This window comes from Sapajus apella, unplaced genomic scaffold (genome assembly GCF_009761245.1).
Source record: "Sapajus apella isolate SASKATOON/1434 unplaced genomic scaffold, GSC_monkey_1.0 scaffold1, whole genome shotgun sequence".
NCBI classification, from domain to species: Eukaryota; Metazoa; Chordata; class Mammalia; order Primates; family Cebidae; genus Sapajus; species Sapajus apella.
Window position 1 is genome coordinate 21263104 of NW_022436941.1, and position 15595 is coordinate 21278698.

Below are 15595 nucleotides of genomic sequence, written 5' to 3' on the forward strand. Positions count from 1 at the left end.
TAGAACTTACAGGCCAGGTGCAGTGGCTCACACCTGTAATCCCAGCACTTTAGGAGGCCAAGGCAGGCAGATCACTTGAGGTCAGGAATTCGAGACCAGCCTGGCCAACATGGTGAAACGCTGTCTCTACTCAAAATACAGAAACTAGCCAGGCATGGTGGCGTTTGCCTGTAATCCCAGCTACTCGGGAGGCTGAGTAGGAGAATTGCTTGAGCCCGAGAGATAGAGGTTGCAGTGAGCCAAGTTCACACCACGGCACCGCAGCCTGGGTGACAGAATGAGATTGCATCTCAAAAAAACAAAAAAAAAAGACAAAAAGAAAACAGAACTTACAAAAGACTGCTTAAAGGGTAAAGTTCAGTGTGGATATGCTTATAGGGCTGGGGTGGTTATTTCTCTGCCCCTGCCACCTGTCTCCACAAGTCGCTGCCCAGCTTCCTCTAACTGCCTCATTTCCCTAATGGTGAGACTGGAAGGCCCCAGTGTACTGAACTCCAGGGCGGCAAACCTGGGGGATGGCTGACTACAGAGGAAGGAAGAGGCCAGACCTGAATTAGTCAATTTCATACCTGTTAGTCTCTGATCAAATATTTAAATCTAGAAGGGGGAAAAAAAAAAGCTGCAGTTCTACTATAATTAGTATCATCAGCAGCAGACCTTTATTATTAATAATTTCTATGGCCCCTATTAGAAAAATAAATTAAAAACTGACCAAAATTCAAAAATAGGGAAGTCTCAAGTACGGGCAAAACCCAAAATGCAAAAGAAGAGAGAGGAAGTTACAGAAGATGAATTTTTTAAAAATGGTCTGTTTTTCATTTTCTACCATTGCAAAACGAGAGGACACTCTGAGAACAGAATAGATTCCTGGAGGTGCCAAGACCTCAGGACAGGGAACAGGCCTGGGGTAGGGGAAACAGTCCACTTGGCAACTCCGAGTCCTGAGTTAGGCCTCGGCTCTTCCAAACATGTGCTGCTGTTGAAATAAGGATGCCCATCCCAGATCAGTAATCTATAAACCACCTGAGGTGTCCTTAAGTCAGCCAGCATACTGAATTTATGATGTCAGCATTGTCGGTGACTCAAAGTCTAGATTTTCAACTAATGAACACTGGGCAGACTCTCCAATGTCTCTGCTTCATGGCCTTCAATTCCTGGATCTATTTGTGGGACACCACTAATTGTTTTGGTTGTTATTTTTTGTTCTTGACCTGGTTGCTTGTCAAAATTTTTCCACCCAGTGAAAATCTATTATAAAAACAACTTTGTTATTTCTTAAGATGGGTACACAGGTGTTCATTTTATATGTATGTGTTCATTTTCATCTTCTTTAAACTTTAAAGCCACTCCGTACTTTTAAGAGATTTGCTCTTTCCATTTCGAAATAATAATTTTTTAAAAAATCCCTACAGATACCTGCTGCCTGAATAAACTTCTTTCTAGAACAAGACAGGAAAATTAGTCGCATGAGTCTCTGAGGCTAGGGGTCCTCAATTTGCATCAAGCTTCACTGGTGATTCTGACTTACAGTCAGGTTCAGAGAGCTATAGTCCCAGATGAACCCTAAAATACAGCACATTGGACAAGTTCAGAGTTTCATTTGGTGTATCATCTTTGTGGCTGCCCGGATAATGATGTTCTCAAACTACTCCACCTGAGTAGAGCTTCCCTGCCAGGGAGGAGATAAACACCACAGGTACACAGGGCAGGGAATCCTTGCTTTCTCAGGAGGCTCCCTATTTACACAAGGTCTCTTACCCTGGCAAGTAGTAGCCCTGTTCCTTCAGGCACTATCAGTCATGCCAGGCCATAAAAAGCAAAGGAGCAAGGTGGCTAAATGTGTGCAAACAGAGGTAATCACCGGATGTTGGGAAGACCTGAGCTCATTCACCTCTTCCAGGTATACTTCATGAGTCACTGGCAGCCTAATTCTGCATCAAGGCAAAAGGAATTCCATCACTGAGGATAGCTCTGCCCTTCAAGCACAGTGAAACAGTATTTAACCAAGCACCTGCCATTTCCCAGAAAACAATTTCAGCCCTTTAAAGAGAGAAGGAAAAATAAAAGAGTAGTTTCCTGACCACAGAATGATGGAATGAGGTACTGGACTTACTACCCAAAGGTTTACGTGACCAAAGTTTGTTCTGTAATTTGCAATCTGTTGCCAACATTGTGCATGTATTTTGTTTCTCAGAAGACCATGGCATTTCTTTTTGTGTCCACATATGTGTGAGGGTCTGAACACAGTCAGATGAGAGCTCAGGACAGGAAAGGATGTGTGTAGTTAGGCCTACACAGCACACACTACAATCTCTGTCTCCCCTATTTTTGTAAAAATAAAACAAAACAAAAACCTCATTTTTTAAAACAAATGATAAATATGAGTTGGGAATGGGGAAGGCTCGAGTTAAATGAATTTGGTTTGAAGGAGTAAGAGCCAGGCTTAGAGAGGGTATTGGCTCAGTGCGCTGTTGCTTACTTTTTGGCTCCTTTAAAATATCCAAGAGTGCTGAGTACTGTGTTCCCAGAAGACCTAGCCCCAGTGCCTAATTCTGAAGATGCGGTCCTTTCCCTGGGCCTCCGGAACTCACGCAACTTCCCCTGAAGACATGCCAGCCCGATTCCCTTTGCAACACCAAGGGCAGCTGTCCGTCTTAGATAACCTGGTTTCACTTACTACTTGTTTTAAACATGGGGGTTGTGAAAGGCCAACCCACTGCTGACAATTTAACTGTAATAGGTCTTTTGAAAGCTTCCCTCATGCAGTGAAGCTTAATGGGTACCATGGCTCTTCTTCGTTCTCAGGCACATAAAACTCAAATGCCCTGCTCTGGCTCACTTGTCTTTGGCAGCAGCGGCAACATTTCCCTTATATAATCATGTGATCCTGTAGCTGGCAATCTCTGAAGTTGTGCTACATTCACCCCATTCTCTGCGCTCCTCTGGCATCATTAAAGGAAAAAAGAATTCATGCTAAAATCACATATGACACAAGTTACTACTCTCCCTCTCTACTCCACAGTGGCCCAGTACTAACACTTATTGGAATGAAACCTATTTGGCCAATCTGACCAAGTCCCTCACTTAATCTGCACATTGACACAGGAGAGGAACATCTGGTTTAATCTGCACAACAATCCTATAATATAAATACTATCCCCAGTTTTTAGTCCGGTGAAGAAACAGGCTCAGAAAGTGAAGAAGATTGTCCAAAGCCACACGGCCAGCAGGGGCTGAGACACAAGCTGCTGATTCCAGCAAAGTCATGGGGACAAACTATTTCTTGACTAAAATCATCTTTATTCCCAGTGTTTAAGGAAACTACAAGTGGAATTTTGAACTTAATTCCATTCTCTGTTATTAAAGAAACTAACCCAGAGGTGTTCACAAGTTAGCCTAGAGTCTCATTCCTGTGACCACCTCCCCGCCACCCTTGTTTTTTGTTTTTAGTGGAAAAGATCCATATACCTAGCGCCCCGTCACCTTGACAAAAACATCACCATGTTGGTTTTTAATCCCCCTTGTCCTACACGGAAAAGGACAAGCCTAGGAAAACAATCTTTTTGGTACCCATCCTGCTTTGCAGCTGGTTCTGAACCTCAGCTACCTTGGTTCTGTACCATAAACACCTGCTTCCAGAGAAATAGTAACTGCTTTCTAAAAGGATGGGCTGGGTATTATTTGATTATTGCTGAGCCTGTGATATTTTCAAACAATTCTCAGGTAATTTACATCTGATGTAAAACAAAATCTTACGGAATCAGGTTTATTTCAGTAATACCACTGGTTATTTGAAACAGATGTTGGAAGAAATGTGTTGCTTTGAGTTTCTTATTGTTGAGACAGACAAATATTTTGAATATGATTCTACTGTCCTAAGGAAATACCTTTACTTTCCTTGGTGAAACACAGAGAATTCCGAACCCATTTTTGCCACTGGCAACTTGCCTTCGGGGACTCCTTCTTACCAGCAGACAACTTTGTGCAAGTTACCTGCCTTCTCAGATCCCAGGCTTTCATGTAAACCTGAGAAGAATGTGCTGTACCAGACCCATAGCAGGAGCTCAATAAGTGCCTGCTGTGTGAATGAATGGTGCTCACCTCTTCAAGCTGGACAAAGGAGGTGGACACCTCCAAAGTTGAGTAACAGCAACCATGTGGTGTAAGGCCATGGGCCAAGTGGTTTCCAAGATGTCTGTTGGTTCTGCCATTCTAGAATTATCTACCCTCCACTTGTAGTTCATTTCCTCCCCTTCAGGCCAAAATGTAGACTAAAAATGAACTGACCTCATTTACATTTTGCAACATAGTTCTCTGATTTTTTTTTTTTTTAACTTTCTACAAATCATTCATTTTCAGCTACTGGGCAGCACAACTGAAGTATAAAAGCCTAGAAACGGCCGTTGGCTCAGACTCCAGGGCCACAATCATCAAAACCAGAGACGAGTATGGGAAGAAAATTCTTTGCTACAGGGAAACAAAAAAGTTGGGTGTTACGAGGGCTTTTTCAGTGTTTGTTGAGTTCTTACCGTGTGTATTTGGTATTAAATGCAGGATGTGGGCAGTGTGAGGAGGGTGAGGTGATAAAAGTTAATCTGGCACCAAACAATTCCTTCCCTTAACTTCTGTATCAGAGCCAGAGATCCCCGAGAATGCCAAAGCAGGGGAAACTGTTCACTTTGTGATCCAGGTTGGCCCCTGTGCACATCAGCATTGCCAAAGTCAATGTCCCTGGCATTGGGATTGTACTAATAGCCCCTATGCCCTTCCCCTCTTTGAGGAAGCAAGTGGCCCTTATTTATCATCACTGTTTTTTCCCCTACCTCCTGGAGGTTATCCCATGTTCACCCCCTTCAACTGCTATCAGGCATAAATGGAGGGGGTGGGAAATGGACCATTCCACGTGATATAGAACAAAGCTCGATTCTGAGTATGAATGAAATCCCCAGGAAGGGTGTTACTTCCACACTGGGCTATCTCCGGCAGAAGAGGATTAATCAGATCATTTGGATCAATTAGATATAAGACTTCTGCAGTGCCTGGCACTGTGGTAGACTCAGCTTTAAGGATCACCTCAGTGAAGTTCTCCAAGCCATAAGTCACATAGAAATCTGCTCCTCCCCCAACTCAGCATTTCCTAATGAGTGTTGTTTGGATGCAATAATACCTCTCCACACACCCTTTCCTCCATTTCAACAGAATGAGAATTGCAAAGAACTGGCCTCATAAAATACTCTGTTCCTGGCCCCGGTAGTATGTTCACTCCCAGGTTTCTGCTATTCTGTTTAGGATCCCAGGACAGCCTGTCCTCACGACAGCTCAACACCTAAACAAAGACTATGTCTAGCAATATAGTCCGAAATAGAAAATTAAGAGGCAACAGCATGAGATTTCTCAACTCACACAAACTTTTCTTGGTGAGTTTAAACACACTGGAACAAAAAGCACAAAAGAGTAAAAGTCTCCCTTAACGAAAATGTTTAAAAGACCCATTTGTGCAGGATCACTATGCTTTTGGTAGAACCTTCCTATATTCATTGATTTATTAATGATTCTTAAATCGTCATATAATCTAGATTAATATAATGATTTATAAAGTCTACATATGTCAATCCAAAGACTGTAACACAACACATTCAATATCTAAGGAATTCATATTTTACAGAGGAGTAGGTAGTAGTCTACTTCCCCAAACTTTATTTACTCAGATTACAAGTAAAAACTCAACAGTGATTGGGGAAGGCAATCAATGTGTATGGAGGAGAAAAGTCATAAAAAAAAATCTATGAAAAAGCAAATTGTGTTACTAGCTAGAAAATTAACAATTATTTGTGGGTCCCTGTAGCCCCAGCTACTCAGGAGGCTGAGGCAAGAGGATCACTTGAGCCCAGGAGTTCAAGACCAGTTTGGGCAACATAGCAAGACCTGTCTCTATGCACAAACAACAGTAACTTGCTGACTTAAACTCCTCATGACAGCTCTAATTAGAAGGTAGCAATAAATGTCCACGGGTTTAATTAAATATGATAATTATTTCTTTCCTTAAAGAGAGATGGAGTCACACGTTTACATTGCAAAGTATAATGTTTCCTTAGTTAAAACAGTGTGGAAACACTTCTGTGTAACACAGGATTCAAACCAGGATAAAAATACCTGCTGCAATAAGCAGCACTTAAAGTGATTTATCAACTCTTACCTTTCATGTGCCAATGCACAATGGCTTCTTAAAGGCTAGCCTTTTCGGTTCTTTCCTTTGGCCACACAATGTTGTTATCCTTACCCACAACGAATAATTTCTACTCAAAATGTGATTCCCCTATCTGCATCTCTTAAATGGATTATTATCAATGAAGTAGAATATTCTACTTTCATAGCAAGAAAGTAGCAAGGATAAACTGAAATGTAGAACTCAGAGATACTATTAAAATTAGATAGGACCCCAGCAACCAGGCAATCACTTTATAGATGAAGAAACCATTTTACAGAGAGACTCAAGTATAACACTGCTGTTATGATAACAAAGCTTTCAATTAATTTTTTAAGTGTAGAAATACATACTGCATTGAGAGAGTACTGACCTATCCCCCTTAAAAATAATTTATGTAGGGATGGAATGATCAGTCTTAAGCAATACAAGGATTTTTTTGTTTCAACACTGGGCACTTAACTACTGTTTGATTCCTTCCATGATTCCTCTGGGGACACTGCTCCTTCTACATAAAGCTCCTGAGTTTTAGAATATCTGTTGGTTTAGAAATACAGCGTCACTGAAGCAATTAACATATTTAAGGTGCCTAACCCTGGCGGGTCAGCCTGGTCTTGAACATGCCTATCAGCCGCCTGCAGTCCGAGGAGCCTGAGCGCTCATCAGGTGTCTGCAGCAGGTGCTGAGGGCTCCACTGCCACATGTGTAGTCATGCGCGCGCGCGCGCGCACACACACACACACACACACACACACACACACTTTCTTCTTCAAAGGAAGTCGCCATCAAGTGATCTCAAAGCAGGGCTCTGGTCTCTGCCCATTTTACAATGCAAGGTCGGATTACAATCTCAGGCCAGCAACTCAGTCTGCAATCTGGGGCATCCTGATAACCCGGGGAGCGCTTTCGCCAGCATGTGTGGTTACAGGAGGACGTGACAAATAGCAAGGGAAGGAAAAAGGCGGGGGAAGGAAAAGGGCTCGGAGCAGGAGGTAAAGGTTAAGAGGTCGCTCTGAGTAGGTAAGGGTTCCTAACAGGGGGTCTCGCATCCTCAGTGCAGCACTGGAACTGAGTAAAATTCCGGGGAGTTTCTGAAGCTGTGCGCTCCTGCACACATTCGTACGCACACTCAAATACACACAGTCATTCAAACGCATCCTCGCACCCACTCACACTCGCTTCAGAAACTCTCTGAGCCCGAGGCGCGCGCCGGGAGCAGCCCGCAGCCCAGCGGCGGGAGAGGCGCGCGGGGGTGTGCGCGGGACGGGCGCGCCCAGGAGCCACTTACTCGGAGAAGTGGCGCGGCGGCGCCGGGACGCTGAGGCGCGAGCTGGGCGGTCTGGCGGCGCCGAGTTCCCTACTGGCCCGGTGGCTCGTGAGCGCTCGCAGACCTTAGCCTAGCGCGGGCTAGGCGGGCGGGAGAAAAGGAGCCAGGGGGGAGGGGCGGAGCTTGCAGGAGGGGCCAGAGGTGTGGCGGGCAGCCCGGGGAGGAGCCGGGAAGTCGGGGACGGAGCGGACGGGGGGGAGGAGCCGAGCGGTTGGGGCGGGGCGGGGTGGGAGAGGAGGAGCGGGGGGACTGGACAGCAGGAGTCGGAAGTGGCCCGGCGCTGGAGAACACGGAGAAGGGCGGAGCGGCGGCCTGGAAGCCAGACTTGGATCTCTAGGCCCACACCGCTAGACACTAGAGAACAGGATCCGCTTGGGAGATACGCAAACAATATACTATTCCTTGAGCCCCTCAGTTTCGTCCGTTGTAAAAATGAGACACCAACTTTGTAGTGTGTTGAGATGATTAAATGGAGTCATGCATTTACACCGTGTCTTGTAGGTAACAAGAACGCGTGAATGTTAGTGTCTGTTGCCATCATTATTGACTATTATGATGATGACTCATGAAAGCCCCTAAATTCCGCTGCTCTTTGGCCGTTCATCGTCGGCTGGCCTTAAGTCTACCCGACGATAGCTGACGCGCTCCCGATTCCTGGTTTCCATTGGCGGAGAGTGCAGGGCTTCCTGCAAAGCGCCCGCTCTCTGCCGCCCCCCGCGGACTTAGCTGTGACTGACTTTGTGGAGCCGAAGTCTTGCTCTCAGGGGCCACTAGAGACCGCCAGGATGGAGCAGAATCTGGATCTTCATTCTGTTGAGGAGCCCTGGCCCGGGGTAGCCATTTTCAAGGGCGAGGGACCTTTGTGGGAGTACGACGAATTCATCCACACCATAAACATCCATTAAGCACCTACTACATCGCAGCGGGGTGCAGAGGGCTGGGAATATTAACAATACTAGCAAAACTTAATATGTGCAGGTCACCGTTCTACTCACAACAATCTATGGTATAGATCCTGTCACTACCCCTGTTTTACACAGGGAAAGGGAGACCTCTTGAAGTAAATAGCCTTCCCAAAGAAAGTTACATATTTGGGAAATGGCCGAGTTTGGCTTGGAGAGAGAGAAGTAAACTCTTGATAGGTGAAACAGACAAAAATCACAACACATTTGGGTTTAATGAAAAACATTGAAACATACCCAAGGTACGGAGTTTTTACAAGAGGACGTTGTCCTGTGATTACAACTATGGGGAAAGGCGTCAGGGAGATCTTCTTGGAGTAGGTGATGTCTGAGCTGAGTTTGGAAGAAAGAATGAGAGCTTCAAAAGCAGCTATAAGTGAGGAAGAATCACAGTAAACTTTTTCAAGCCTGAAGAAGGACGGAGGAGAAGTGGAATCGTGGTCAGAATGAAGCTAAAACAAAACAGGACCAAACTCAGCTGTTTTCCTATAGAAGCTAAACATTAATTTGACCTTTGGTAGAAAGCCAGAAGGGTTTTAAGCGCAGAAGATAGGTTAGGTATGTTTCCAGAAAGTTTAATTTGGAAACATAAAAGATCCCAGAACCAAGAAACTTGCTTAAAAAATATTGAAATATGTCAGGGTGAGATACTTCAGTAGGCAGAATTACTAGAGAAAGAGGCCTTCTTAATCCCTGGAAGCTGTGAATATGTTATCTTACATGGCAAAAGAAATTTTGCAGGTGTTACCTTCTCATTCCGTCATAAAAAAAAAAAATAAAGAAAGAAAGAAATTTTGCAGGTGTGATTAAGTTTGATGCCATTGTCCGGTGCGCTGGCTGTAATCCCAGCACTTTGGGAGGCTGAAGTGGGTGGATCCCAAGGTCAGGAGTTCAAGACCAAAAGATGGTGAAACCCCATCTCTACTAAAAATACAAAAATTAGCTGGGCGTGGTGGCAGATGCCTGTAATCCCAGCTACTCAGGAGGCTAAGGCAGAGAATTGCTTGAACCTGGGAGGTGGAGGTTGCAGTGAGCCGAGATCGTGCCACTGCACTCCAGCCTGGCCAACAGAGGGAGACTCTGTCCCAAAAAAAAAAAAAAAAAAAAAATTGATGCCATTGAGGAGATAGGGGATTATCCTGGATTATTTCAGTGAGGCAAATCTAATCACATGAATCCCCTAAAATGGAAGAAGAGTGGGTCAAAGAGATTCAAAGTGTGAGAGGAACTCAATTTGAACCACGAACCAAGGACTGTGGATAGCCTACAGGAGCTGGGAAAGGACCTTAGCTGACAGCCAACAAAAAAATTGACTTTCTGTATCTGGTCTAAATTTCCATTTCTTCCACAGTCCTACAAGAGCAGAAACTGAATTCTGTCAATAACCCAAATAAGCAAGGAAATGGATCCTCTCTTAGAGTCTTCAGAAAGTAATTGAGCTCTACTGACACCTTATATCCTGGTGACACTGATACTGATTTATGGCCTACAGAACTGTAAAGTAACACATTTGTGTTATTTTAAACCCCTAAATTTGTGATCATTTGCTATGGCAATAGTAGAAAACTAATACAGATGCTGAGGGCCTAAACTATGTAGATGGAAAGGAGAATATGCATTCAAGACTTAGAAAAGCCTGGAGATTGAGGGGATGGGGGGAGTGAAGGAAGGTGAGTCATGCAGGTGGATTTAAAGGGCTTCAGGATTGGCAGGGTCAATCGTTGGTGGTGTCATTCAGTGGAAAGGACAAAGATAGGTATTTCCTCCCTCCTCCTCCTCTCCTCCTCCTCCTCCTCCTCCTCCTCCTCCTCCTCCTCCTCCTCCTCCTTCTTCTTCTTCTTCTTTTTAGGAGACGAAGTCTCACTCCAGGCTGGAGTATAGTAGTACAACCTCTGCTTACTGCCAACCTCCGCCTCCTGGGTTCAAGCGACTCTCCTGCCTCAGTCTCCCGAGTAGCTGGGACTACAGGTGCATACCACCACACCGGGCTAATTTTTTGTATTTTTAGTAGAGACAGGGTTTCACCATGTTAGCCAGGAAGGTCTTGATCTCCTGACCTCGTGATCCACCCGCCTCAGCCTCCTAAAGTGCTGGGATTACAGACATGAGCCACCTCACCAGGCCAAAGATACACACTTTCTAAATACCTCTGGAGTCTGCAGTAATGTAACTACACTAGGATTAAAAGGGTTTGTACACTCCCAACCTCTCCCATCCCCAAATAATCAGAAACTATCTCTGAATGCCCACGGATAGTGATATTCGTAACCACCAATTGAGAGTTCTAATATTGGAACTGCCCTGTGTAAGCTGGATGACTCTGGACAAAGCACAAAACCTTAATGAGGCTTAGCTTCTGTGTGAGACAGGAGAAGCTCCATGTGCATGATTGCTGTGAGGTTCACCCAGGATGTCATGATGTTTGAAACCTCAACCCCAGTAACTTTCACCATTGCTTGATTTCAGTCTCCCTTACCCCCCGGCTGTACCCTGTAGGAGCACCCTCAGAGCCACCTCTACCTTTATGATCTTTATCTCTGACTTTCTACACCCCAACTACACCCTCCCACCTTTGATCCCCACACTCTTCTTTTATCTGATCTAGGTTTGCATTTCTTCCCTCAGCGCCTTTTCCAATCCAGCCCAACCCTGAGAGTCAACATATCAGTCACTCCCTTGCTGGTCCTCTCTATTGTTTTGTCCCATTTTCCTTTCCCTGTATCCACCTGGCAAATCTTTCTAGCCAGCTACATTTTTCATATGGACTACTTAACAACCAAAAAAGTGTAAAACTTGGTACCACTACAGATTTATGACCTCTAATCTCCGCTAAGCGGTTCTGTAGCCTGCATAGCCTCCTGCATCATGGATGAGAAGGAGAAGGGGTTTAATCTTTACCATGTCCTCGAGACGTTTTTCCCACTCTCTTGATATATGATTTCACTTGCTAGTTCATAGGAAATTTAGAGATCATCAATAGAGAATTGTCTTGACATCATGCCCCAGCCACCCAAAATGCTATCTGTATCCACATTCATCTTGATTTCCTTTCTTCTTGTCTCAATGGGTCAAATCAAACTCATTCACCAGTTCTCTGGGTCCTCCATGATCACTTTCTTCTATCTATAGAGATCATAGTCCATTAACTATTCATTCCCTTTTATCCTCAACCTTTCATTTCTATTCTTCCCAATGCAAAACATTAAAATGCTAAAATGTTAAAAGTAATACAAAATTTAAAATTCTACATGGAGGTCCCACTCTCTCTTTGTATGACCTACTTGATAGGGCCATCTAAACTTGAGACACCACAGACTCTAATGGTAGAAACAATGCGAGTGACCACTGTCTCAGTGTTTACTTTGGGGAGGAATGGAGAGTGGGGTACTCCTGAAATCTTAGGCAACTTGCTCATTGTCATTGCTACCTATCAACGGGCTCACCACCCAATGGGTTTAGAAAACAATTCTATGGCACTGGCTTTGAGAGAAAAAAAAAAAAGCTTTATTGCAAGTTGACTGGCAAGGTGACAGGACACAGTGCTCAAATCTGTCTCCCCAGGCTGAAGTCTGGGGACAGGGCTTATAGGCAGACGATAACTGTGAGAGAGAGAGCAGTGCGAGGAAGCATGATCTGATTGGGTCATGCAAAGAGGTGATGCTGGGTCCTTGGCCCTTAGGTCCATACTGCAGCAAAACAGAGTACCCCTCCCTTCTTAATTCCATCCCCATTCCTCAATCTGAATACTTAGATTTCACTGTGGTTGGCCCCAGGTTCATGAATTGGGAACACTTGGTTCATCTGGGCATGATCAGTTTACATGAGTTGCAACTCTGGGGTCCTTTGCACTGAAAATCAACTCATTTTGTTACTGATGAAATTGAATAGGGTTTTTTTTCATAGTGTGATGATGTTTAGAAATTAGCAAGATAACTAACTTTGCTGTCTTACTTGGGCCAATAGATACCATTTTTATGTTTTCATTTCCTTTTTTTTTTTTTTTTTTTGAGATGGAGTTTAGCTCTGTTGCCCAGCTGTAGTGCAATGGCTCGATCTCGGTTCACTGCAACTTCCACCTCTTGGGTTCAAGCGATTCTCCTGCCTCAACCTCCCAAGTAGTTGGAACTGTAGGCACACGCCACCACATGTTTTTAGTAGAGATGGGGTTTCACCATGTTGGCCAGGATGTCTTGATCGCTTGACTTTGTAATCAGTCTGCCTCGGCCTCCCAAAGTGCTGGGATTGCAGACATGAGCCACCGCGTCAGGCCAGGGTCATTTCCTTTTCAAGCTAGTTCTTACATATTTCCAATTTGGGGCCAATAAAACACATTGGAATCCAGAAGCTCCTAATAACTAGTCCATTACTCAATGGCTAAATATGTTCTAAAATAACTGTAGCTACATCTAAATTGATGAATTCTCTCAGACCCAAATACTCCCAAACTGCATAAGTCACAGGAAGTAGAGTTAGCTGTTACTGTAACTGTATGCCAGAAATACCTCTGTGCATGCCTTCTATTTTTGCTTCTGCCCAGCTGAAGGTAAGGGAACTAACTCTAGAGAAATTTGTGAAGCCTTAAAAAATCTTCTGTCCCAGTTTTCTTGTGTACTCTTTTCTTTTGCTCTAAGCCCCTGCTCTGCTTACTCAACGAAAGCGTCTTCTTTTTGAGTGTAAGGAAATAATTGTGGCACTGTGATACATACAATAAAAATGTATGCACAGATACTCTGGGAGGAGAGACGAAGTAACGGAAAATGGGGAAGATTTCACAAAGGAGGTTCCATCCAGTTGACTCAAAAGGATGAACTGGAGTTTGCCAAGCAGAGAGAATGATACTACAGCCAAAAGGAAGAGTAAAGGGAAAGATAGGTTTAACATTTTCCAGCAAGCTGCAAGGTACTGAAGCAAAGATGTGCAACCTAAATATAGCCTGCAGAAATGTTTACGTAGCCTTTGTGCTTTAACTATACCTTTGTGGGAATGTGCCAATGAGCATGCCTGATTCAAAGCATGGCTATAACTTCACCATTCTTCCAAATTATTCTATAATTGTCCACTATTTAAACTCTATCTTTCGAGTCCTATTTATTTTTGGAGGATTATCATAAAATCTTATCTTGTCCTCAGAGTAACCAGATGAGTGAGATAGTATAGTATCTTTTTTTTCTTAAATAATAGAAACTCTGGGATAGAATAAGACCAAGGTTTTCAGATAGTAATCTCTTCCCATTGCTTTAATGGACCTCAATCGCCACTCATGGCTATTACATATCACTAGTGGCTGTACCTCCATTTTAGAGTATTTTTCACTGTTTATACAGAATTATTTACCTCTTATGATAATGTAGGCACGAAAACACATCTCTCCCTAAGAAATCTTGCTAGAACTATAGGCTGTTTCAAAATGCGACATTTTCTACAACTGTCCCCAATAGGGTGAGCCACACTCCCCATGATACCAAGTTCTTTGTGTGTCTCATTGGCCACCTCTTAAGACATTCTTAGAAATTATAGTGTTGTCTCTAGCCAGAATCCTTATTTTTCTGTAATTGCACCATTGGTTTCTCTGCATGGGTTCTTCCCCACATGAACTATTTTCTCCTTTTGGACCATCTCAAATCTCATGTGAATCTATCTCAAATACCACAGTGACCAGTTTTGTTTTGTCTTGTTCTTGAAAACACAATTCTACTTTTCCAACTCCTTTTAAGACATTTTAAAATAAATAAATATGGCTTAAATTCCTGGCTCTATTGATAGAATTCTCTTGTGTAGCTCCACTTACAAAAGGCTAGTCCAAGTTAGGAATGCTGTACTTGATTTTTTTTTTTTTTATTGTTTCTCTTCTCCTGATTGTAGATGTACTTAATTTTAAGCAAGACAAGTTCTCATCTTAGTCCTATATTACTGCAAGAACAGCACCCTCACCTAGCAGATTTTGACTTCCATGTTGTTCTCCTTTAATAGCCTTACTTCTTTCATTGTTAAGTATCAATCTTCAGGGTAGAGCTGATAAACTACAGTACTTACTATTGAGGGAATGTATTCCCTTCCCGCGTCCACAAGGGGGTGTAGTTTCAAAGGCAAGAACTTCCCAGTGACATGCCCCACCTGCCTTCTTCCACGTTTCCATCTGGGAGCTTAAAGGTCTTTGTTTTAACTTTAAGGGGGGGGGGGAAGAAATCAAAGGTTAATCACTCTAGACGAAGTTTAAAGGAACTCCTTTCACAGGACAGAAAATTTGAATGGGGCAGGAATAACTCCAAGGTTAAAAGTCCCCTTCTCCCACATCCGGGTGGACTCCACTTCTGGATCCCCTTCCATGACCTCATGGGAGCTGCTCTCTGTCTATTTCTTTCTCCTTTTTCTCTCTCTGCCTAAATAAATCACTTTCTGCAAAACTCTTTGGGGTCCGATATTTACTTAAACAAGCTACCGCGCCCAGAGGGGTCCTCCCTCCCATTCTTGGGGGATTGAGGGACCAAGGACCTGGAAGAACACATCCTATCCGGGAGCTGAGCCTCCCCCGTGTCCCGGAACTGGTCTCACTATCATGTGTGAGTTCTCACTCTTCATAGCAATGGCCTCGTGGACTTTAAAAATTTATTCAACATTGTTGTGGATTGAAAATGATCACAGAGTAAAGATACAGCCAAGATTTTAGTTGTTAGTCCCTTTGTTAAGAGCTTGGAAGGATTTAAGGGTGTGCCATGTAGACCCTTTCTGTGAAAAGCCAAGATTTCTAAGAATTTGAAGGTGACACACGACAGCAATCTCACAGGTGGCCCAAGGTAGAGAATAGCCTCAGAAGAAGAAAAATATGAATGTGGCTTTTGTCTAGTAGAGTGGTTTATAATTCAAAATATAAGAAATCCAGAAACTTTTTAAAAGAATTTTACTAGACTGAACTGTAAAAGATGGGAATTGTATAAAATTTAAAGAAGCCTTTGAACCTTGAAACTTCTATGGCCAGAAATCAGGCTGAGAAGACAAATCAGTTGAAAACGTGGTCCACTTTTATGGAAAAGAAAGAATGACTGGGAGTGGGCGTGGGGTGAATGGGAAGCTTAGAGGGAAGAGCCAAGATCTGTAAAGAGT

General features: G+C 43.6%; 1 protein-coding gene across 1 annotated transcript in view; it reads right to left on the minus strand.

The window, feature by feature from the left end:
* The window catches only part of TNFAIP8 (TNF alpha induced protein 8), a 118609-nt gene extending 110901 nt beyond the window's left edge, over positions 1-7708 (minus strand). The window contains exon 1 of the mRNA XM_032272071.1: positions 7494-7708. Within this exon, the coding sequence (XP_032127962.1) occupies position 7494 (1 nt within the window). The 5' untranslated portion in view covers positions 7495-7708. The remainder of the gene's footprint in view (positions 1-7493) is intronic.
* Positions 7709-15595: the final 7887 nt, after the last annotated feature.